General features: G+C 36.4%; 1 protein-coding gene across 1 annotated transcript in view; it reads left to right on the forward strand.

The window, feature by feature from the left end:
- Positions 1 to 22,973, forward strand: part of SH3BGRL2 (SH3 domain binding glutamate rich protein like 2) — a 56,863-nt gene that overhangs the window by 25,856 nt on the left and 8,034 nt on the right. The window contains exon 2 of the mRNA XM_019729572.2: positions 6,725 to 6,910. Within this exon, the coding sequence (XP_019585131.1) occupies positions 6,725 to 6,910 (186 nt within the window). The remainder of the gene's footprint in view (positions 1 to 6,724; positions 6,911 to 22,973) is intronic.

The raw sequence follows: 22,973 nt of genomic DNA on the forward strand, positions 1-22,973 counted from the left end.
ATATTTGCTTAATTCTCAATAGCCATCCCTTGGGCAAAATAAAATACTACGTTATGTACTTGCAATTTTTAAAATTAACTGACAATAGCATTTATTTAAACATACAACTTTGATCAGTATCAATGTCAATGTCAGGGTCTAGAAATTCATGTGAATCATTTAGGCTACTTACAGTTAGACATGCATTCTAGACACTCTGATTTTAAATTCATACAACTTCAGCATTAATTGAGAACTACTGGTGTTTGGCCTACATCTCTGTTTGGCTAACCTTCAGTTACATCTTTTCCTAAAGTAAATTACCAACTCAGTTTGATCTCTTGAACGTCACCTGGAAATCTTTGATGTTCGGCCCTGGAGTGAATTCTTTAATCATCCCTTCAGTTAATATTTACTGAGGGCTTTCTGCGGGCCAGTCCCTGTGCTTACAGACCTGACGTTGTGGAGAGACAGAAAGATGATAGTAAAAACAAGTAAACACATAAAGTTTTAATAAATTTAAATAAAACTTCAACTAAGGTGGTTAAAGAGAACTCTCTGAGGAGGTGACACTTAAAAGTATTTCAATCCTACATGATGAGAGAATCAGCACCACTGTTACAGTAGCCCTTCCACTTGTGAGAATCCTGGCTATTCATTACAAATATTTATTGAATGTCTGCTATGTGCCAGACACCATTCTAGGCCCTGGGGATACAGCAGTGAACAAAACAGCAAAATCCCCAGCCCTGGGGGATTTATGTTCTAGTGGGAGTGGGGGTGGACAAACAAATACATAAAACATACAGTGTGTCAGAGGCTAAGTGTTAAGGTGAAAAATGAAGCACTGAAGGTGAGTACAAAGTTCTGGAGTGGCTGGTAAAAATGTAAAATCAGGTGGTTAGGAAAGGCCTCACTGAAAACGTGAACTATGCGCTGGAAATGAAGATCGGGGATCTAGCCCAGGGTTGGCAAACTTTTTTCTGTAAAGGGCAGCTAGTAAATACTTTAGGCTTCGGGAACCATTCTGCCTCTGTTGCTACGACTCAGCTCTGCCACCCTGGGACAAAAGCCCATAGACAGTATGTAAATGAATGGGTGTAGCTATCTTCCACTACGACTTTATTTATGGACACTGAAATATGTATTTCATATAACTTTTGCTTGTCATGAAATACTATTATTGTGTGTTTTTTTCCCGTTTAAAATATAGACTATTTTTGGCTGTAGGCCATACAAAAACAGTGGGTTAGAGTTGACCTGTGGGTCATAGTTTGCCTACCTGTGAGCTCCCCTAAGATTTAGCAGTGTCTGCTGGTCCCTTTAAGTGCCTTTGGATGATGTGTAATGGTATATGTTTGAATGATAAGATGAAATGCAACTTTCATGCTTTCGTATTTTCTGGTTTTAGGTCGAACAACTTTGTTGTTTGTTTTACAAACAATAATGAAAATTCATCTGTTTATTCAGTGACAAATACTCATTTCACTTATGTTAAATTCATGTCTTACAGCTTTTATTTCCAGGCTCTGCTGTGCAGTAATAACTTTTATTTTCAATCCATCATGCTACAGTGTTTCTGAAGACATTTTAAGTAGCAATTAAGAATTCAACCAAGTAGCATTGCATTTAGATGCAAACTATAGAAAACTTGATAAAGAGAGGCTTAACTAATTAGGGATTTATTTGTAAAATACAAAAAGGTTTAGAGTAGGCTGCACAAGATTGGTGTGACACCTGTAAAATGTCATCAAGGAGCCAGGCTCCTGCCATTCTGTTTGGCCATCCTTAGCATATGGTGTTTGTTCTCACATTTGCAAAACGGCTTCTGCACTTCTGGGCACCACTTCTGCCTTTCTGCAAGGGGTGCAGGAGGAGGACAAAGGGCAAAATGGAATTTATCTTTCCGTTCATTATGCGGAGCCTTCCCAAGGAACATCTGCCATATATCTCATTGGCCAGAGCTGTGTCATGTGATCATCCCAAACAGCAGAGGAGTGGGGGTAAACAAATTTTGTAGTTGAGCACATTGCTTTCCTAAACAAAACCAGGCTTCTGTATTAAGAAAGAAAGGGAGATGGCTTCTGGGTGAATAACTAATATTATCTGTCATGGCTTCTAAGTGTATTTAAAGCAAACAAACCAGGAGTTATAGGTACCTTCCTTCCTTCTATACATGGCTAAGTTGACATGGGTGAAGGCAGCCACTATTGCCCCACAAATTCTTCTCTTCCATTTACCCCCCAAAACTTATTTTGAGATTGGTTGTGAGGTACACTTTGTTTCAGAACAATTGAAACGTGGGGAGAAGAAAGCTCTTTGTGTTAAGGAAATGACTATATATGAGTATGTTACTGTTATGTGAACACTGGATTTTTGCCCAGTGTTTTGCCCAGTGAAGTGCCCTTGATGGCTTCCTGTTGCCACGTGGGAAGCCTTTCTATTATTCAGGCCCTTACGGCTCCCAAGTCCCTGTCTCCTAAGTTGGTCTGTCCCCTGCCACTGAAGCCTGGGCTCCCCTAGTTCCAGGCCACATTCACCTCAGCAGATCGTAAAAACAGTGCTTGGTGGCATGACTCATCTTCCTTCCTGATGCTAGTATCGCAAACATCCACATGAAAACCTCCTTCTCTGGATTAAATGTCTCCTTTTTGTTTATTTGGATGATTTGCTATAGTATTAATTTAGCTCTTTTTAGAAATTTTAGCTTTAGCTCTTTTTAAAATTTTTGTTTTCATCATCTGGCCTTTCTTATAAGTGTAAGGAAACAGGGGGGCTGAGTAACAAAATGCTCTGAGTCCTCCTTCACGTCCTGTTGGGAAACTTGATTTATATAAAACACTGCGTCTCTGTGGCCCTGTGCTCCTGCTCCACTCAGGCTGTGAAGGTCTCTCTTTCACTCTTAAAATAAATTCTGTTTAATCTTTTGACTATTGACACTTTCACACTGTTCAAAAAAAAGATTAAAGTTTACACATGTAGAGAGTGAAAACTCTTGCTCCAACTTTGTTCCCATCACCCAGTTCCCTTCCCCCAGCCCCTAGGCAACCACTTTTGTAGTTCCTTATATAACCTTTAAGAGTGTTTTAAAGCATAAATATAAGCAAATACGAATGTGTTCCTATTTTTCTCTTTTCTTTTCAGAAAAGTGGGCCTAGTCTACGCATAGTTCTTCTTGTTTTTGTTGTTGCTTTTTTCATATATGTATAAATTCTTTTTCATACAGAATTTGACAATACATACAGAATTTCTTCTTTATTCTTTTTAGGTTGCATAGTATTAAAGTGATGTCTTTCAAACACAAACCTGGTCATGTCTGCCCTTGCTTCCCTTTTTGAAAATAGAAATATAGTTCTTACATTTTACTCCTTACAGTACTGACAATCATCACCATTGTTAGTAAGGAACTTTCTTTTGCTTCCTGAGCATTGTCAGTATGTAATGATACATTTGACTTTTTTTTTTTTTTTCAGAACAGCAACCATTTCTCTTTTTTACTGAGACATAATTGATATTACATTGTATAAGTTTAAAGTGTACAACATAATCGTTTGACATATGTATATATTGCAAAATGATGACCACAGTTAAGTTTAGTTAACATCCATCACCTCGCATTGTTTAAACTTTAATTTTCTTCAATATAACTTTCAAACATTGGCTATAAGAAAGGAAAGGCATTGAGACATGGATACTTTCAAATATTGTTAATGGGAATGTAAACTGAGGTGGCCTTGTTTTTTTTCAATTGAGGTATAGTTGACATACATTATATTAGTTTCAGGCAATATAATGATTCAATAGTTGTGTGTATGTTGCAAAATGATCATCACAATAAATCTAGTTAATATCTATCACCACACATAGTTACAAATTATTTTTCTTGGATGGTCTACTCTCTTAGCAACTTTCAAATATACAATACAATATTATTAATTATAGTTACCATGTTGTATATTATATTCCCAGGACTTATTTATTTTATAAGTGGAACTTTGTACTTTATGTCAGATGTTGCCTTGTTGAAAAGCAGTTAAACCTGGGTCTATCAGGGGCCTGAAAAATGTCTCTGCCCTTTGATCTGAGTTTCATTCATAGGCCTTTGTCCTAAAATAGTATCCCAAGATACAGTAAGACTTTTATAAGTAAAGATGTTTGCTAAATGATGTTATTTCTAGTGGTGAAAGTTACAACTGTGCTAACTATCCAACAATAGAGTAATGGTTAACTATACGTCTACATGATGGAATTGCCAGGTGATATTAAAAGTCATACTTTTGAAGACTTTTAATTACAGGGGACAGTATTTGTGATATATTTTTGAGTGAAAGGGACAAAGTGCCTCTCTTTTTACCTAGTGCAACCCTGTGAAAGGAGAGACCAATCGATCTGTAGGGGATTATAGTCTAGCAATAAATGGTGTGTGTGTGTGTGTGTGTGTGTGTGTGTGTGTGTGTGTGTGATCCATGTGTATAGGCTGGAGGGTGAAGAAGTAAAGAAGATGTATGTGTGTCTTTGATGTAGCCTACTATTGAGAATATGAATTTTTTAGGTACTCTCATTTTAGGGTAAGAGGTCCATATTTATACATTATATGGAAAACTAAGGTTTGACTGCATAGCAGTTTCATTTTCTGTTTTTAAAGATTTCATTGGGGAAGGGGAACAGGACTTTATTGGAGAACAGTGTGTACTTCCAGGACTTTGTTTCCAAGTCAAGTTGTTGTCCTTTCAATCTTAGTTGTGGAGGGCGCAGCTCAGCTCCAGGTCCAGTTGCCATTTTCTAGTTGCAGGGCGCGTAGCCCACCATCCCTTGCAGGAATCAAACTGGCAACCTTGTGGTTGAGAGGATGCGCTCCAACCAACTGAGCCATTCGGGAGCTCAGCGGCAGCTCAGCTCAAGGTGCTGTGTTCAATCTTAGTTGCAGGGGGCACAGCCCACCATCCCTTGCGGGAGTCGAGGAATTGAACTGGCCACCCTGTGGTTGAGAGCCCACTGGCCCATGTGGGAATCGAACCGGCAGCCTTTGGACTTAGGAGCACGGAGCTCTAACCACCTGAGCCACCGGGCTGGCACCAGGAGTTTCATTTTTGATCACTCTCATGAACATTTGAAATATGCTGGATACATAGAACTCCATCTATGGACATTAAATCCAGAGACTTTTCTCTAATAAATTTTGGCAGTGGTAGTCTGGGTAATAAGATTGTAGGTAACTCTTTGTTTGTTTTACAATTTCCAAACTTTTAAATATACAAATAAATTGCTTTTGTAGTCAAAGGAGCTAGATCAAGAAGGACATTTTACTGTTTGCTAAGAAATGTGTACATTTTCCAAAGGCAGAAGGGTTTTAATAGGAGAATGACATTATTGTCTTGACAAGAACACACAGTAGGATCTTGATCAAAATAGGTGTCTACTTTGACCTCAGGAACAATAAAATCTACCTTGTACAGTTGTAAGGGGAAATTAAGTAGGATGGATGATACTTTTTCCAAGCTGAAATTTCAAAATAATATAACATTTCTATAGTGAAGAAGGAAAAAAGTTAACTTTTTAAGAAATGAAAAATGGCTTCATTCAAGAAATTAAGATAATACTATTATCAGTTTGGATTTGTAATCATAAAGTAATTCTCTTATTGTATATCATTGAACTTAAAGATGTCCTATTTTGTCAGCTTTTTATTTTGTCCATACTATGCCAATAGACTTCAGCCCAGTGATCAGAACCTCGTTGCTCATGGCACGTAACAGATTTCCACCTCAGACACCTGTCGTTGAGACTTTTGGAGGGAAGTTGGGATTGGTAGAGGCAGTTGGTATGTGAAAGTTTGTTCTTCAAGCATTTTATTAATATTTTCTATTGATGAGAGGTCTTTCTGACTGCCTGACCTCTCAAAATGATTCTTTTCTTTGGCCATTCTTCGTGCAGATTTTCCAGAATCATTTAGAAAAAGCAAGTTTGTTTGCTCATGTTTTACATGCGATGTCTTTAAGAAATTGAATATTATCACGCCATCTACATTAGTGAATATAGACCCTTAAACTAAGAAGATTCGTCGTAACATTTTGAAAACTACAAATGTGTTTGCACCTCTTCAAGAGCACACCTGACCCCTAGTGACTGAGGAAGGAAACATGAAAGGTCAGAGGAATGAAAAGGGTTAACAAATCGAGTTCAAAGTGAAATGGTGCTGGTTGTTTATGCTCACCTTCGAAGTGGAGAACATTTTTCTCTTGTGAATTGATGAAAGGGTGCCTTCATGACATTGGCTACAGCTGTGGAATATCTGAAAGAGGCTGCTGAGGGGAATAAAAATGTTGCTGCTTCCTGGAATCAGTGAAATTTTGACATCTCAGATGGGCTATCCATGGTTTTCAAGTGGTTTTGAGCAGAGAGAGCTTTCATGACTGTAAATGTCAACTTCCTGGGTGGGAGGTGGGAGTAGTGATGGCCCTGAGAACTATATGATTCTCTCACCATATACATAGTCTGTTTCTTCCAGCTAATCTGAGTTGTGCCCCAGAGTTCCGGGGAGTGTAGGTGAAGAAATCACTGTGTGAAGACTTGCTTAAACCTCTGCTGGATAGCCAGTGAGTGGACAGTGCATGGTGCCTGTGTAAATTGCCTCTTTTTTTGTGTCAGTGACTTCTGACAATGAGACATCAAATCTAGTTCAATTTGGAAATATCTACATATTGTTTCAGATAAGCATGTCTCCTTATTTGTCTTCTCTCTTTAGATAAAGAAGAAGCAGCAAGATGTGGTTAGATTTCTGGAAGCTAACAAGATAGAGTTTGAGGAGGTGGATATCACAATGTCAGAAGAACAGAGGCAATGGATGTACAAAAACATCCCCCCGGAAAAGAAGCCCGCTCAGGGCAATCCTCTCCCACCTCAGATATTTAATGGTGACCGATACTGTGGCGTAAGTAGCTAGATTGTCATCACACTATTTCTTTGCATGACTCAGATCTCAGAGTCACTCAGAGTACAGTTGGGGTTTTTCAGTGAGGACTGTGACCTTTTCACCCAATGCCCATTCATGTCCACAAGTCTAACAGAGGATGAAGTTGAGAGAGAGGGATATGAGTCCAATGTCACAGACAGTGTGTGTAAATGTGAGTACATGTGTGCCTGTCAGTCTCCTTGTCTCTGCTTTGGAAAAGGGAGTGGGAAGGGAAGCTGTGTGCATGTTTTATTGTGTTCTAAATTTTAAAGTACACTTTTTGATTAATACATTTTGGAGGGGGGGGCAGACTGGAAGGGATAATTATTTTTGAATCTTTTCCCCTTTATAGTATAACAAAACTAATAGCTGATTATAAACAAGAGTTTCATTTTTTTTATGGTAGTGAGCCAGATGGATCATTATGAACATCTAAAATACATTAGTTGCCTTTCTGCTACATGTAGCATATGAGAAGATGAAATCCCTTTTGTGTAATTATCTATTTTCCTTCTAACTCTTAGATTAAGGGGGGAAAAAATCAAGTTTCTGTCTGTTATCATAATTAGGATTTGCCTTTTGCCAGACCACTAAGTATATAAGTCAGTGTTTATTTGGGAACCTATAGTACAGTTCTTTAAGGATGGCCTGGAAAAGGGCAAGAGGCTAGGCTATAGTGCTGAGGTGCTTGAGGTGAAATGAATAGCTGGGTTGTCATTAAGGTGGAGAAAAGGGATAACAGTGCTTTTAGTGGCTTGAAACGACAGTTCCCTGTGTGTATACAGGAGAATGAGATACTGAAACATAATGCCTTAAAGATTATTTTTACATACATGTCATGAGGAGAATCCTGAACATGGCACTAGGCATAGATTTGAGTTGTAGTATTATTTTATGTTGGGCTGTGACACCTTTGGAAAGTCACTGATCTCTTTAAGCCTAAATTTTCTCATCTTTAAGCAAGGGATAATAACATCTATCTTCATAGAATATTTATGACTATTTCTAAAAACCTTTTTAAGTACATTATTATATAAGAATAAAGGTTATTTTGTGGAAATTTTTTTATATCAAGATCTCATATTTTATTAGTAGAAGAATGTGGTAACCAAGGCCATATCCCATTCATGATTACAGAGCCTAAAAAAATGTACTCTTGTGCCTACAGACCAAAATGAGATAATAGTTGAAAATATGTGTAAATTGTACAGTTCAAAATAAAGCTATTAGTCAAATATAGTGCTAGAAGGCTTAAAACGAAAATCCAGCAGTTTTGTGTCCCTCAGACTTTGCATATATGAAAATGCCTTTATTCTGGTGTTATAGTTGAGTGGTAGTTTGGCTGGGTATAGAATTCTAGTTTGGAAAGGATTTTGATGGTTTTGCTTCATTTTCATCCAGTTTCCAGTGCTGCAATTGAGAACTCTAATGCCGTTTTCCTTGATATTTTATATGTTTTTGTCAGTTTCTTCTATGCAAGTTTTGAAGATGTCTTTTTTACTTGTAAGTGATTCCTACAATTTTTTGGTGAATTACCATCATATAAGCTATTTTTCATTTACTGTGCTGAGTGCTCAGTAGGTCCTTATAATCTAAGAATTATATGACTGAGTTATTAAATATATTCTTATATTATTTTCCTTGAAAATTTTCTCCCTGGGTTTTTTCCTGGTTCTCTTTCTCTGGGGTGCCTGTTAATTTGGATATTGTACTTCTTACATGGATGGATTTTTCTAATATTCTTATCTCTTTTTTTTTTTTTTTGTATTGTCCACTTCTCTAACTTTTGTTATACTGTCTGGGAGATTTTTTTTTTTTTTTTTTAAGGGAGATTTCTTTAACTTACCTCTGAATCCTTTCATTGTAATTTTTATGTCAACTTCCCCCCCTCTTTTTTTATTTCTGATTATTTTTTAATAACATTGTGATTTTATGAGATGAATGCAAGATCTTAGCTCAATGGAGGTATTAAATGATTTCTTTGACGTTTTCTTCTTTTACCAGTATTGTCCATGTTTCCACTAATTTCTTTTTTTCACTTTAGTATGGTCTTCTCTCTCAAGTATGACAAACTTTCTTCAGATGTCTGATGATCCTTGTCTTTTGTTTATTTAAGAGGTGGGGCACTAGAAAGCTAGTTAGAAGCAGTGTTTGTGCCTTTATATATCTGTAGGCTTGTTTCCCACTGGAATTCTCTGTAGGATGACTAGGTAGCCTGTCAGCATTTTCGATACAGATAGTGATAGTAGTGTCTGTAGATCTTTTCTCAGATGATGGTTTAATTTTTCAGAGAACGGCCTTTCAATCTCTTGCTTGGGAATATCACTCTGGCTACTAGAGTTCTGGCCCTGTAGGGTGAGAGAACTGGGTGGGGTCTCACTCTCTGTCATGCACGTTTTCCCTTCATGTCCCTGTTTTCACCCTCACTGTCTTCGGTGCTGGTGTTTTATAAGTTTGTTGCTTCCCTGAAGCCATGTTTATTAACAGTGTACCTTCTACCTCTTTGGGGAGAGTGAGGCACTCTGGGAGTCTAACTGCTGCTTATACAGATTTTCAGTCTCCTCGTTTTCTGATTTTGCCCACTCACCCCACCTTCACAGTAGCAATGTCTCCACTTCCTGATGTTTTCTGGGGGCCCTGCAGCATGTTCCTTGTTGATGCTACCTCTGTAGACACTAAGGTTTGATCATCCTCTGCTCTCTAACATCGCTCACCATTTCTCCACCCACTTCCTGCATGTGTTACAGTTCAGGGCTATAGATGTCTCCTAGTATTATTTTTGAAAAGTGGAGTTTCTGGGTTTTTTGTTTTGTTTTTAAACTTTGTTGTTTTGTTGACTTCAAGAGAAAGGAGGTAAAGACATCTTTGGTCTATCTTTATAAAAGCAAAACTCTTCAGCACCCTTTGAATGGAGGAGTGTATTGAATGAATGAAAGTGTAATATGAAATAAAGTTAATTCTTTCTTTTTATTTTCACCTCTTTATGACTTTCTAAATCTCTGTGTACCTTTGCCTTATGAAGTCTATGGAAAATTTTTGATAGGCTGTGTGGAAGCTGGATAGAGGCTTACATATTGATTAAACTGTGCCAAATAAATGGCATCTGCTCTGCTTGAGCAGTGTGAGTCTCATGGTGATGGTAACAGTAATGCTAGTACATGCAAACAGACTATCTGTCTTTATAGTCTGTTCTGGCAGGAGTTTTAAAGACAGTGTCTGCTCTTATCAAGGTCAACTAAATTTGACTTTGACAAAAGGAAATCATTAGAGGGCAACTAACCATGGCCTCCTTCATCCCACCTGCTCCTGTGTACCTTGCTTTACCCAGTGATCGTTTATGTTCTTCTCTCACTGGATAACCTGTGGAAAACTGCTGTATTGCAAGTTACAGGATTCAGTAAGCATGAAGATCCTCTTATTTCCTGGAATTGGTTAGAAGCTTATTGCTTTATTTTAAACTGAATGAGCTAAGTATTTGAGACATAAACAGTTGCCAAGCTACTTGGTAACCAGTGTGGACAATTGCCTTTTCTTTCTCCTTTAGCATGTGGATATTCTGTCTATTGGGAAGAATTTCCTGCTGAATGGAAGTTCCCTGGCATGCCCAATCAGTTCTTCCCACCCCAGAATTTGAACATTGAGGGGATGATGCAGAAATGCATGATCAGTTGGAGGTGGCAATGAGTGTTCAGTGACGATGGGGCCAGGCACAGCTATGGCTGGTGTCCTAATGAGACTGATCCTGGGGGGTGGCCTGGGTGTATTCTTGGCTACCGAGTCATGAAAATTCCTCCTGTTTTCTAAATCTTCCAGTTTAATGTGGATTCTGTGAGCTCCCCACTGTACCTCCATAAATCCCTTCCCTTTTAAGTTGCCAGTATCTATATCAATTGTTTGTAGTCAAGAACCCAATTGGCATAGACTGGTTGTTCTTGCCTTTCCACAAGCAAGGTTCTTCTCTAGAAATGAGGTCCTAAAGGTAAACATTCCAACGCCTAGGTTATTCTGATAGGTTTTAGTGTCTGATTTGGATTTTAGAAAACTCAGATCCTTATGTTCAACATTTAAATTTTGCTGTGGAACTGGCATGTATGGAATGTCCCAGAAATGAAAATGCACACATTTTCATGTACACAAAAGGGAAAAATTAACTCCCTTTTCATTTCTTTCTTCTTTCCCTATTCAACAATAACAAAAATACATACATATATATATATATATATATATATATATATATATATATATATGGATTTCTTTATGTATTTTTACTAAAAAATTTTATTCTGGTATAAACATATATCATAAAATTTACTATGTTAATCATTTTTAAGTGCACAGTTCAGGAATATTAAGTATATTCACATTGTTCTAAAACAGATCTGCAGAATTTTTTCATCTTGCAGAACCGAAACTGTACCCATTAAACAACTCCCCTTTGTCCCCTTCTCCTAGCCCCTGATAATTATCATTCTGCTTTCTATATCTATGAATTTGACTACTTTAGATACCTCATAGAAATGAAATCATACGGTATTTGTCCTTTAATGACTGGCTTATCTCACTTAGCATAATGTCTTCAAGGTTTATCCATGTTGTATGTCTTAGTTCATTCAGGCTGCGCTAATGAAATACCACAAACTGGGTAGCTTATAAACAAAAGAAATGTATTTCTCACAGTTCTGGAAGCTGGAAGAACAAAATCAGGGTAACAGTGTGGCTGGGTTCTGGTGAAGGCCCTCTTCTGGCTGCAGACTGCCAGCTTCCTGCAGTGACCTCACATAGTGAAAGGGACAAGAGAGCTCTCTTTGATCTCCTTTATAAGGGCATTAATCACTTCTCAGAGGCCTTTGGGCATCAGGATTTTAACATATGAATTGGGGGAGTGTACAAACATTCACCCTATAAGGTTGAAGCATGTGACAAGATTTCCTTCCTTTCTAAGGCTTCCACTATATGTCTATACCACATTTTGTTTATCCGTTTCTCCCTTGATGGACACTGGGTTGCTTCCACCTCTTGGCTAATATGAATAGTGCTGCTATGAACATGGGTTGGCAAATATCTCTTCAAGATCCTGCTCTCAAGTCTTTTGGATATATACATAGAAATGGAATTGGTACATCACATGGTAGTTCTAGTTTTAATTTTTTGAGGAACTGCCATACTTTTTTCCATTGTGATAGTGCCATTTTACAATCCCACCAATAGTGCATAAGGAAGGATTCTAGTTTCTCCATACCCCTACCAACATATGTTATTGTCTAGTTCTTGTTTTGAGAGTAGACATCCTAATGGTTGTGATGTGACACCTCGTTGTGGTTTTGATTTGCATTTCTCTGATGATTAATGATGTTGAGCATCTCATGTGCTCATTGTCCATTTGTATACCATCTTTGGAAACTATCCAATGAAGTCCCTTACTCGTTTTTTAATTGGGTTATTCGATTTTTTGTTGTTTAGTTGTAAGACTTCTTTGTATTTTCTGGATATTAACCCCTTATCAGATATCTAATTTGCAAATGTTTTCTCCCATTCTTAGGTTATCTTTCACTCTGTTGATTATATCATTCGATGAACAAAAGTTCTTAAGTATGTTGTAGGCCCATTTGTCTTTTTTCTTTTGTTGCCTGTGCTTTTGGAGTCATATCCAAGAAATCGTTACTTGCCAAATACAATGTCATGAAGCTTTTCCCTTACATTTTCTTCCAGGAGTTTTATCATTTTGAGTCTCATGGTTAGGCCTTTAATTCATTTGTAGTTAATTTTTGTATATGATGTAAGAGTACAACTCTTTTCTTTTGCATGTGGATGTCTAGTTTTCCTAGCACCATTTGTTGAAGAGACTGTCCTTTTCCTTTTGGGAGGTCTTGGCACCTTTGTTGAAGATCATTGGACCATATACATGAGAGTTTAGTTTTTTGGACTCTATGTTCTGTTACATTGGTCTATTTGTCTGTCTTTATGCCAGTACCCCTGCTTTGATTACTATAGATTTGTAATATGTTTTAAAATCAGGAAGTATGAGTCCTCCAACGTTGTCCTTTTTTAAACTTGTTTTGGCTATTTGGGGGTGTCCCTTGAAATTCTGTTTGAATTTTAGGATGATTTTTTTTTTCTATTTCTGAAAAAAATGTGCCTTTGGGATTCTGATAGGGATTATGTTGAATCTCTTTATCACTTTGGGTGGTATTATCATCTTAACAATATTAAGTTTTCCCATCTTTGAATATGGGATGTCTTTCCATTTATTTGTGTCTCTGTTCATTTCTTTCAGCACTGTTTTATAGCGTTTAGTGTACAAGTGTTTTACCTCCTTAGTTAATTAGATTTATTCCTAAGTATTTTGTTCATTTGGTGCTATTGTAAATACAATTATGTTCTTAATTTCCTTTTCCAATTGTTCATTATTAGTTTATACAAACACAAGTAATTTTTATATGTTGTTTCTTTGTGCAACTTTGCTGAATTAATTTATTCTTTTATTTTTTGTTTTTTAAAAACTGGTAGTTAAGAAATGGGAATACAGCTATTTCATTTAACCAAGGTCACATTAACCAGCTTGTGGATTAACTATCAAGGGGGAAGTACATAGTAACCATTCAGATAGTCATAAGATAAGTTAGTGCAGGTTTGACTGAGGATACCATTTCTCAACTTGGCATTGGGTGAAGGTGGGGAAAGAGATGGAGAGGTGGGAGTGTGGCTGGAGTTACTCATGGAAAGTCCTGGCTTATAATGAAGAGAGGACAGCTCAGCTGAGAGACAACAGACTATTTTTATAGAAAAATAACCTTTTGATCATTTTCCATGAGTTAACTTATAAGATTATTTAAAACTATTGAATTACTTTTTTGCACTTTCAGATGATACTTGAAGAATGTTAAATTTGTACCCAAGCTTTCATTGGGTGTATTGCTAACCAAATAAGGTAACATTAAAGCAATTGATTTGGGGGCAAACTATGACTGTCTTTCCCCATATTATCTTGGTTAATTGGAGCCTGAAAGTAGACTTAGAGATGTGTTAGACTAATCATTGGGGGGCAGAAATGCTAAATGACCAGCAGTGATTCTTTGTGGTGTTTCCTCTTCTTTTCTTTCTCTCCATAAGGAGACAAGGTGATGTGTTAGCGATATCTGGTGGAGGCTCGGAAGCACACCACAAGAACACCTAAGTGTATATAGTTGTACTATTCCCAAGTGCAGTGTTTATGTAAGACTTTTGAGAGGATTGTCTTGGGATAATATATTTTAATTGTGTTTGGGGATCTTTTTGGAAGCATGAAGAACCAACTTCCTTAATTATGACTTTTATAAATACCTGATTCATATATATGATTTTATTTAAAACAAAATAAAACAAAACGAAAAACCATGTTTGTGTATATGTGTGTATGTGTATGTATGTATATTTCTCCACACATAAATACAAGAAATGACCTTCAGCTAAAGGTCTCACAAATAGTTGTTGGAAAAAGACATCTAGATATTTAAAAGTTTTCATATTGAATTGGTTATCCAACATCATCATCATCATCATTACTGTTAATTTTTTTCCCAGCATTAAAATGAATATGAAAGTAGAGAAAATTTGAAAAGTGAGAATGAGGAAGAAAGGGAAAATAGTTTTACCTTTCTAATAAGAATACAAACATTTGGTCTATACATAGTCCCTTTTCTTACAAGTAGATTTAAATTTATAAAATCACATTTTTTATCCTTCTATATATACCACTTTATACCCTGCTTTGTTCTCTAACAAAAATAGTTTCCATGTCATTGTAAACTTATTCTTTAGAGGTTGCATATTATTCCCTTGGGTGGATTATTATAATTAACTTAATCATCCCCTCACTGTGGGCTATTTAGTTTGTCTCCAGCCACTTGAAACAATAGTTTGTAACTGACAAAGCTGTACTGAAGAGTGCATTAAATTTAATTTATTTCAGAAAGTGCATTTTCATTTTAGGTTACTCCATTCTTCCTTTCCTTAGAGTCCTCTGTCAAAAAACAAAAATATTTTGGGGGTATACTGTTACCAAGATACGGTTATTGTTGGTAGCCCCAAATCTGGGTTCAAGGTCAAGCAAAAGTCACTTGGTTAATGAAAACTAGTAAAAGTTAAAACAAGATGATTATCATATGTGTTGCTGGTAAAACCAGAGTTGGATTTCTTGGGGCTTAGGGGTGCTTTTGCCCAAAATCAAAATAAACACTACCATCTGCCTAGAGCAGCCATGTGACTTGAAGATTTTGAGCACATTGCAAAACATAGTTTTTAAAAACAAACACTATTGATATATTATGGGGCAAGATGCACGATTTCCATGAATTTTAATATTAAACAAGACTTCAAAGAAATTTCACATTTGTAGGTGGTTGTGGTGCCTTAAAATCTAACCTCCAATCTTCTAGATTGTGGTTTGGGCCACCTGGTAAATATTTTAGGCTTTGTGGGCCACTTAGTTCTCTGCTGCATTTTTTTGTTTGTTTGTTTGGTTGTTTTTGTTTTGTTTTCTAACCCTTTAAAACTGTCAACATCATGCTAAGCTCACAGGTATCTGCATAGTTTACCCCTCTCTAGATGGTCCATTCACATTTCCCTCTGTCTCCTGGGATTCTTCAGTGGTTACATTTGAGAAACACAGGATTTTCTGTTTCCCAAGTTCCCTTCATGAAAATTAAGTGTATCTTCTGGCAAAATGGAGTAGAATCTAGTGATGCACAGAAATTTTGACCAACGTTGAAGCCTGACTGCAGTAATTACATGTTAATAGAACTGTTTAGAGTCAATAAAGAAAAAAAAAGGAAAGCCAAAGTCCAAAATTTTCATTGTTATCCCCAGGCTGTTGTGCTTTGTCTCTAAAATATGGATGTGATTTGTGTGGGTTTAATGGCTACAATCATCTACATGGTACTTAAGGCTAAGTCCTAAAAGTCACCCCACACCCATTTTTGTTACCTCAGTACCCAGTTGGTTACCAAATCCTGTAATTTTTACCTCCTACATAATTCTGTGCTATTTCTCTCTCAAAACTCAATTCAAACGGGTCTTGTTATTAAGCTTTCTCTAATTAACTAGGATTCTGTTTATTTTCCCCCTCCCCCGTACATAGCAAACCTGTGCCTCATTAGACATTCATCTCATAGAATTTTCTTTCTTTTTTTTTTTTATACCTTTGCCATCAGCCAGTTTCCGAGTTCCTTGTGCTCACCCACAGTAGGTGCCGTGGCACATTTATCTTAGCACCTGGTTCCTATCAGAATGCTGGGAACATAGAACATACTTCACAAAAATTGGGTCTGTGAATGGGTAAGAGAGATGTTTTCAGCTGAGCAGGTAGCTGCCCCGTTTTGTTGGGTCGTGCCTTGTCAAGGTTCTGAACATTTGCATTCCTGTTTTATTAGTAAAAGTGAAAAACAGATGTCTCAAAAGCAAGCTTATTGAACCTTCTTCTAAATTATACCGTCAAATCTATTTGGGAAACCACCTCTTTTAGCAGCTCACATATCCCACAGTTACATGATCTAACTTTGAAAATCTGTATTCCAAAGCCTTCTGTCTAAAAGATCACTTATCTACTCAAGGAGAATCTTCTTCACACATTTTACTGTAAATAACCTTATATGGCATCCTTACAGATACTAGGAAAGGACACCTTGGGTGGTGGGGAAGGGGTGATATAAATTCCTCTTTATCACTGATTGCTGATCGGCTGTATGCCTAGAAACATAACAATTTAATTAGATATTCTTTGCAGTTTCATCTCTTCTATATAACCCTAGTTTTTATTCTTCTGTCTATAAATGTTTAATCTCCCATTTTCACCCTGCTGAGATGTTTACTTCATTCTATAATGATGAGTCGCTGGGACATGTCTTTCATAAAAATGATGACTTGTGCTGTGAATATTGAAAAGCTTCATCCAGTTTCAGGCCACCCCAATTGCACGTTTGCAGTATATATTAACTAATATCCAAACGGGCGGTTTTCTTTTTGTTAAAAATTTTCTCTTTCTCTGAGCGTTATGCAGATAAAATCAATGAAAAGAAAACAAAACTGTTAAAACACTGAGGCCATGTTGATATCAATGTTAGGACAACAAAGCCTGTTGACAGGAGGGGCAAAAGTGAGGAATCAGTTTTCTTCTGCCCTTCTTTATGGTTCCCCCTGGTTCCCAAGATCTAACCTCTTTTATGAAGTTCTTAAGTTATCACCACTCTTTTATATACTAATATCTATATTCCTTGATTTTAAAATGTAAACAGTATTTACTTTTCTCTTTGAAAGATGAAGAAAAATCGGCACTCTTATTGCTTCTCATTTCTCCTCCATTTTGATTTACACACATACACGCACACACTTCATTTAGCATTGCTAAAGTTTATAACGGTCACATTCTCTTTAACGATAGTAACTATTATATAAACATATTTATATTGTTTTAAACACATAAATACTATTCTCTATGGAACTGTTTAGTTGTGTGGGCAGTCATAGAGGAGGTTATATAACCCTATTTTACTAAATCCCTGTGGCTCAAAGGAGAATGACATGAATGTGAATAACTAAGAGATTCTCTTAATTAAGTTTAGCCTTTTCATTTACTTCTCTGGGTATTTATTAATATTTTGTTACTGGTTCCTTTTCCTATGTTTAGCACAAAAAATGTTCCATCCAATTTCAATTGGTGCTTGGATAGATGTATTTGCTTGCTGTGCCATCTTGTACTGGTATGGCTGGAAATGTTAAACATGAATTAGGGATTTAAAATTCTTAGCTTTGGGCTTACTCATATTTTTGATATTTGGCATAAAAATTGCTGAATGAAGCTGTTTCAGACAACTAACATCTTACATGTCCTACCAGTATTGGAAGTACAAACTTTTTTTCCTTCCTATTTCAGGGTTTTATAAAATAAGATATAGCACTAACTGTCAAGAAATTCTGCTCAGAGATACCCTCAGGCTTGAAAGAAACTTGAAGAAGAAGGAGGCTCTGCCCATTTTAAGCAGCAGCAGTGTAGCTCTTATAGTCTTAAAAAGAATTTTTAAAAAACATTTTGGGTAAACCAAATTTGCTTTGGCTCATTTAGAACTAATTGCTACTACCATTTCCTTGTAGGCCACATGTTGTTTTTGTTCCTTGCAACCTCCTGTTTGGATATGCCCTTGGCATGTAGAAATAATATGGGTCTGTCACTTAATTGTCATTTACTTAGCGTGGGAAGCGGTGCAGCTTTTCAGAGTGGCTGTTGTGGGTTTTCCTCACTGTTCTCTTAGGGAACACTGAAAGGGCAAAGAACTTTAAGGTCTTTGTCTCAAATGCTTGTCTAGTCCATAATAGTCTAATCACAGTGTATGGGTAATGTCCTTAAGTAAGCTCTTTGGAAGAATGAGACTATTGTGAACTCTACCTGTTGTTGATTTTATCGTGAGCTTATTATAAATGTCTCTAACATTGGTTTTCACCTGAACACAAACAGAAGTATAGGTGATGGAAGTTATTTTTTCCTTTTTCTTTTTAACGGCTTTTTAGCTTGCTTTATTCTTCTTAAAATTGCAGCATTTAGATAAATGTTCCATTAGACACAGTACTTAGTGATGCTCACGTCCATAGTCCAGAAATTTTTCTTTTCATAGACAACACTAGAAATGAATTTTTCATCCTTTTTCTTTAATGTAATAAAAATGTACCAGTTTTTGAAAACTGGGCAATTTTATCTTGAATATATATGCTTTGAGTGTTTGTACCATTCTCCAAAGATGCTATTAAATGATCATTATATTCTATAGTTAACAGAAAGTTGGTTGTCCAGAAATATGCAATTTTGAGATGTGTATTTACAAACACTTCAGAGTGTGTTTGACTATAAAGAATTCTGCATGCCCATTTAGAAACTTTACAGTGACTTTTTAAAATACAATGCTTTTAATTTTTGCAGTATGAACCTTTATATATATATACATATATAAGATGAAACCTATACATAATATAAGATGAATACAAGTCATGTGTATACATTTTTGGTACCCCCAGTATTTAAACCTAATATATATTTAAATACCAGGGGTACCAAAAATGTATACACATGACTTGTATTCATCTTTTGTTATCGGTATATATTATTACAATTTTAATACAGTTTTTTTCGTTTCTTAAAATGTGTATACATTTTTTTTTGGCACCCACTGTATAAACCTGGTAAGTGAAATGAATTTCATAAGAAAGCAGATCTTTGTCTTTTATTAAGGAATGCCTAAGACCATAATATAAGAACTTTGTCTTAATAGGGTGGGATTTTAAAATTTCTAATACTATTTCTCTTAAATTATTTCACATCATACTGTTTAATGTATTGTTACCTGAAAGGAGGTATTAACTATCAAGAAATTCTAGATTTTAAATTATCAATCACATACTCTTTGCCTAAACATGACAAAGAAAATAATTTAACCATTTACACTTTGAGATTCATCAGGCCACTCAAAAGTTTTTGAATGTGAGAAAGTAATTTTGTACATAATTCTTTAAAACCCATGGTAATAGAGTAGAAATAGGACCTACTCACATCATGTTACTAGCATGAGATTAACCTAAAACATGGCACATCGATCAGTAATTAATAGACAACTAATTCATCCACTTGACAAATATTATTGGTAACCTGGTGTGTCAGGTACTGTTCTAACATTGACTTTTAAAAATGATTTACTTTAAATTATTCTGCTTTGAAAGTTAATTACCAAATATTTGTCACTTTGGAAGGAGTTAATTGCCTTAAGTGACAATATCTAAACTATTGGGAGGATCCAATTCAATATTCAGGTAAGAAACCTCCTCGCTATAATCGTGTGGCACACAGTTCTAAAGGTTCATAAAATAAAAATAATGCATATAATTTTTATGACAGAAATAAGCAGTTAGAAAGAATTTATATAAATAAGAAATGTTGCCATTCTGAGATTTCTAAATATCTGAAATTTTAAGTACCTTTGTTGGTGACTAAAATTTATAAGAACCATTTTGGTTCATTTTGGTTAAACGGATTGCTCATAATGTTACATATTTTCTCTGCATATATATATTTTATATATCTTGTTTATTATACATATGAAACTTTCTTGTGATAATTGACCATATTTTCAGTTTTGTTATTTGGAGAATTTTAAGAGTAAGGTTTTTAAGATAAACACTGAAACATGAATTACACACATGAAGTTTCATTGTAACTTGCCTTTTGATCTTTTACATGTATGATATTTTCATGTTAATGAGCACTTCAGTCTTTTAAAGTAGAATTCACACTACATTTGTAGAGATTGAGTCAGACATGGTTTCTTATTTTGTATTTCTTACATTATTAGTTTTTCATTCCTGCATTTCACACTGACATCAGAGATTATTGACTAGAAACAGGTAATGGCCATTCAAAATTCAAGAACAAGGACAGCATTTTGATGACTAAGTCACTAGTCCTGAAATTTATTTTCTCTTCCCTTTCCTGTTCAGTTAAACTAGAGAGGGGTACGTTTTCCAAATAGGTATCTCTAGTAACTAGACTATGTAGGCAGCTTTACACTTGGACACAGCTAACAGCCCATTTAAGAGCAACTCCACTGAATGCTTCATCATTTCATAGAATTTGGAAGCTTCAGGAGTCTGTGGTAGTATCCGATGCAGAAAGGAAGAAACAGTCTGAAGAGGCTGAGTTCATCAAAGTCATTTAACTCAGACAGTAGATGGCTGGACATCGCATCTACAGTTGACTGAGCATAAATACCACTCAGTTTCCCAGAAATGATTCTGAGCCAGATGGTGGTTAGTGCAGGTGGAAGTACAAGACCTCTCTTCTCCCCAGTCTTGACTGTCAGAGCTGGATCACCTAGTGCCTTTTATGCAATATTAAGAATTTTAATCTACTGTAAAAGCAATGAGAAATCTTGAAGAAAAGGATGTAAGCAAAGGGGAGTATGATCAAATTCGCATTTTTAAAAGATCAGCCTGTCCTCACTTGAGAATGATTGGGTGGAAATAGGTTAGACTGGAGAAGGGTTGATAAATTAGGGTGCTATTGCTGAAGTCTAGCTTGGATTAGGGCATTGAGACAGATATTGAAAAATGGAGGGGTTGAAGGAATATGTATGGTAGTTATTGGTTGAGGGAAGAGAGGAAAGAGTCCTGTGGTGCCCTGATTTCTGACTGGTAGAGCCCATTAGATGGTGGTGCCGTTTTTCTGAGAGGTCCATCTCATGTGTGGAAGGGAGATCATGAATTGTGAGTTATACCCTCTTATGTTTAAGAGTCTATGAACAACAGTTAGTTGTTTATATAGAACCAGAACTGAGAAGAAATCAGAGCTAGAGGTATGAATTTAATTAGGGCCATGACTGTAAATGATATTCTCTAGGGAAAGGATTTAGATCAAATAGTGGCACAATATGGTATGAAGAGGAACAGTACACCAGTTTTCTTATAGTGGATATCTAAAAAGATGAGATAAATCTGGCCGTAGTTTAGCTCTCTTCCTCCTGTTACCACATTGAATGTAAGCAACCAATGATCAGATGGAGGATGTATGTATCGAACTGGATTATTCCTGGAACCCAGATCAGTTAAATGTCTCTCAACTATTTGGAAATACCTTTGTTACAAAGAGTACTTGTGACGTATTCAGTTCATGGGATTTTGCTTTAATTATAGATCAAATTTAGACCTGTATTATTTGTGACATAGATTTTCTTACTTAAAAAAATATATAAGATTTTCCATAAAATTCGACAAAATCTGCAATATCTTAGAGTCACTGGGAACCCCCAACTGCCCAGTTCATATCTTCGTCACTTGGGTATCGTACAATTTCTCAAACCTAACATTTTGAAACTCAACTCCAACCTTACCCTCAAATGTCTTTTTCCTCAGGTATTTTCTATCAAGTCACCCAGCTCAGAACTGCTTTAATTCTTAATTCTCCCTAACCCCCTACACTAGTTCCACAATCGATTATGATTAATTATATCTCCAGTCTGTCCACTTCTGGCTCATGCCACTACTATTGCTCTGGTTCCGGCTGCCACCATCTTTTGCCTGAATTACCACAGCAGTCTTCTTACTTTCCCCACTGCTTCCCTTCTTGCTGTTCTCTCTCTCAGCCAATCTTTACACAGTTAACTTAAGTATTTTCTTAAAGGAAACCTAGATCTTTCTGCTCCCTTTCTCAGAGCCCATACATTGATTTGCTTTTGTACTTAACATAAAATTTAAAATATCTTTTTGTTTGTTTACAAAGTCAGGCATATGCTGATTTCTGTCAAACTAGCCAGCTTTGCTCTTTACCAGTGCTATTCTGTGTCCCGAATGCCTCGCCCCCACCCTTTACTTGGCTAACTCTACTCTTCAGATTTCAGCTTAAAACTCCATTTTTCAAGGCGGCCTTTGGTGAGCCACCATCTTAAGATGTATTATTGCTCCTTCTTGGAATGGTCAAGGAAGGCCTCTCTTCCTAAATGGGCTGATCCTAAATGATGGAGGGAGCTACCACATGAAGATCTACAGAAGGAACATCGGGTACAAGGTCTGAGGCTGAAGCTGTCTTCAAAGTCACATGAGACTCAACTTGCTAATGCATTTGGACAAGAGAGCATCTATACAGAGTCAAATAATTCAAAGATGTTTTTATCAACTGAGGCATGCTTTGCAAGAAGCGAATCCCTAGAAGTCATTGACTCTCATTTAGATTCCTAGACAGGTTTCAAAAGTACCTGTGATAGCCCTGGCGTGGCTTAGCAGTGTATTCATTAGCAGTGACTCATATACAGGGTGCCCTATATGTGGTTTCCTCTTGATCAAGATGCATCAGAGAGTACAAAAAGTACTCTCACAACATCAGTGAGAATTGGGCCCAAATCCGGCTCTCATGTGTTGGCTGTCAACCTTGGGCAACATTTTTCTTTGCTCTGAGCCTGTCTCCAACCTGGTGGGCTGTGGTGGTGATTAAATGATGGATTCTTATAAGGCGCCTAGCACAAAGCAGATGTCTAAA

The sequence above is a fragment of the Rhinolophus sinicus genome, linkage group LG05, assembly GCF_036562045.2.
Source record: "Rhinolophus sinicus isolate RSC01 linkage group LG05, ASM3656204v1, whole genome shotgun sequence".
Lineage (NCBI taxonomy): Eukaryota > Metazoa > Chordata > Mammalia > Chiroptera > Rhinolophidae > Rhinolophus > Rhinolophus sinicus.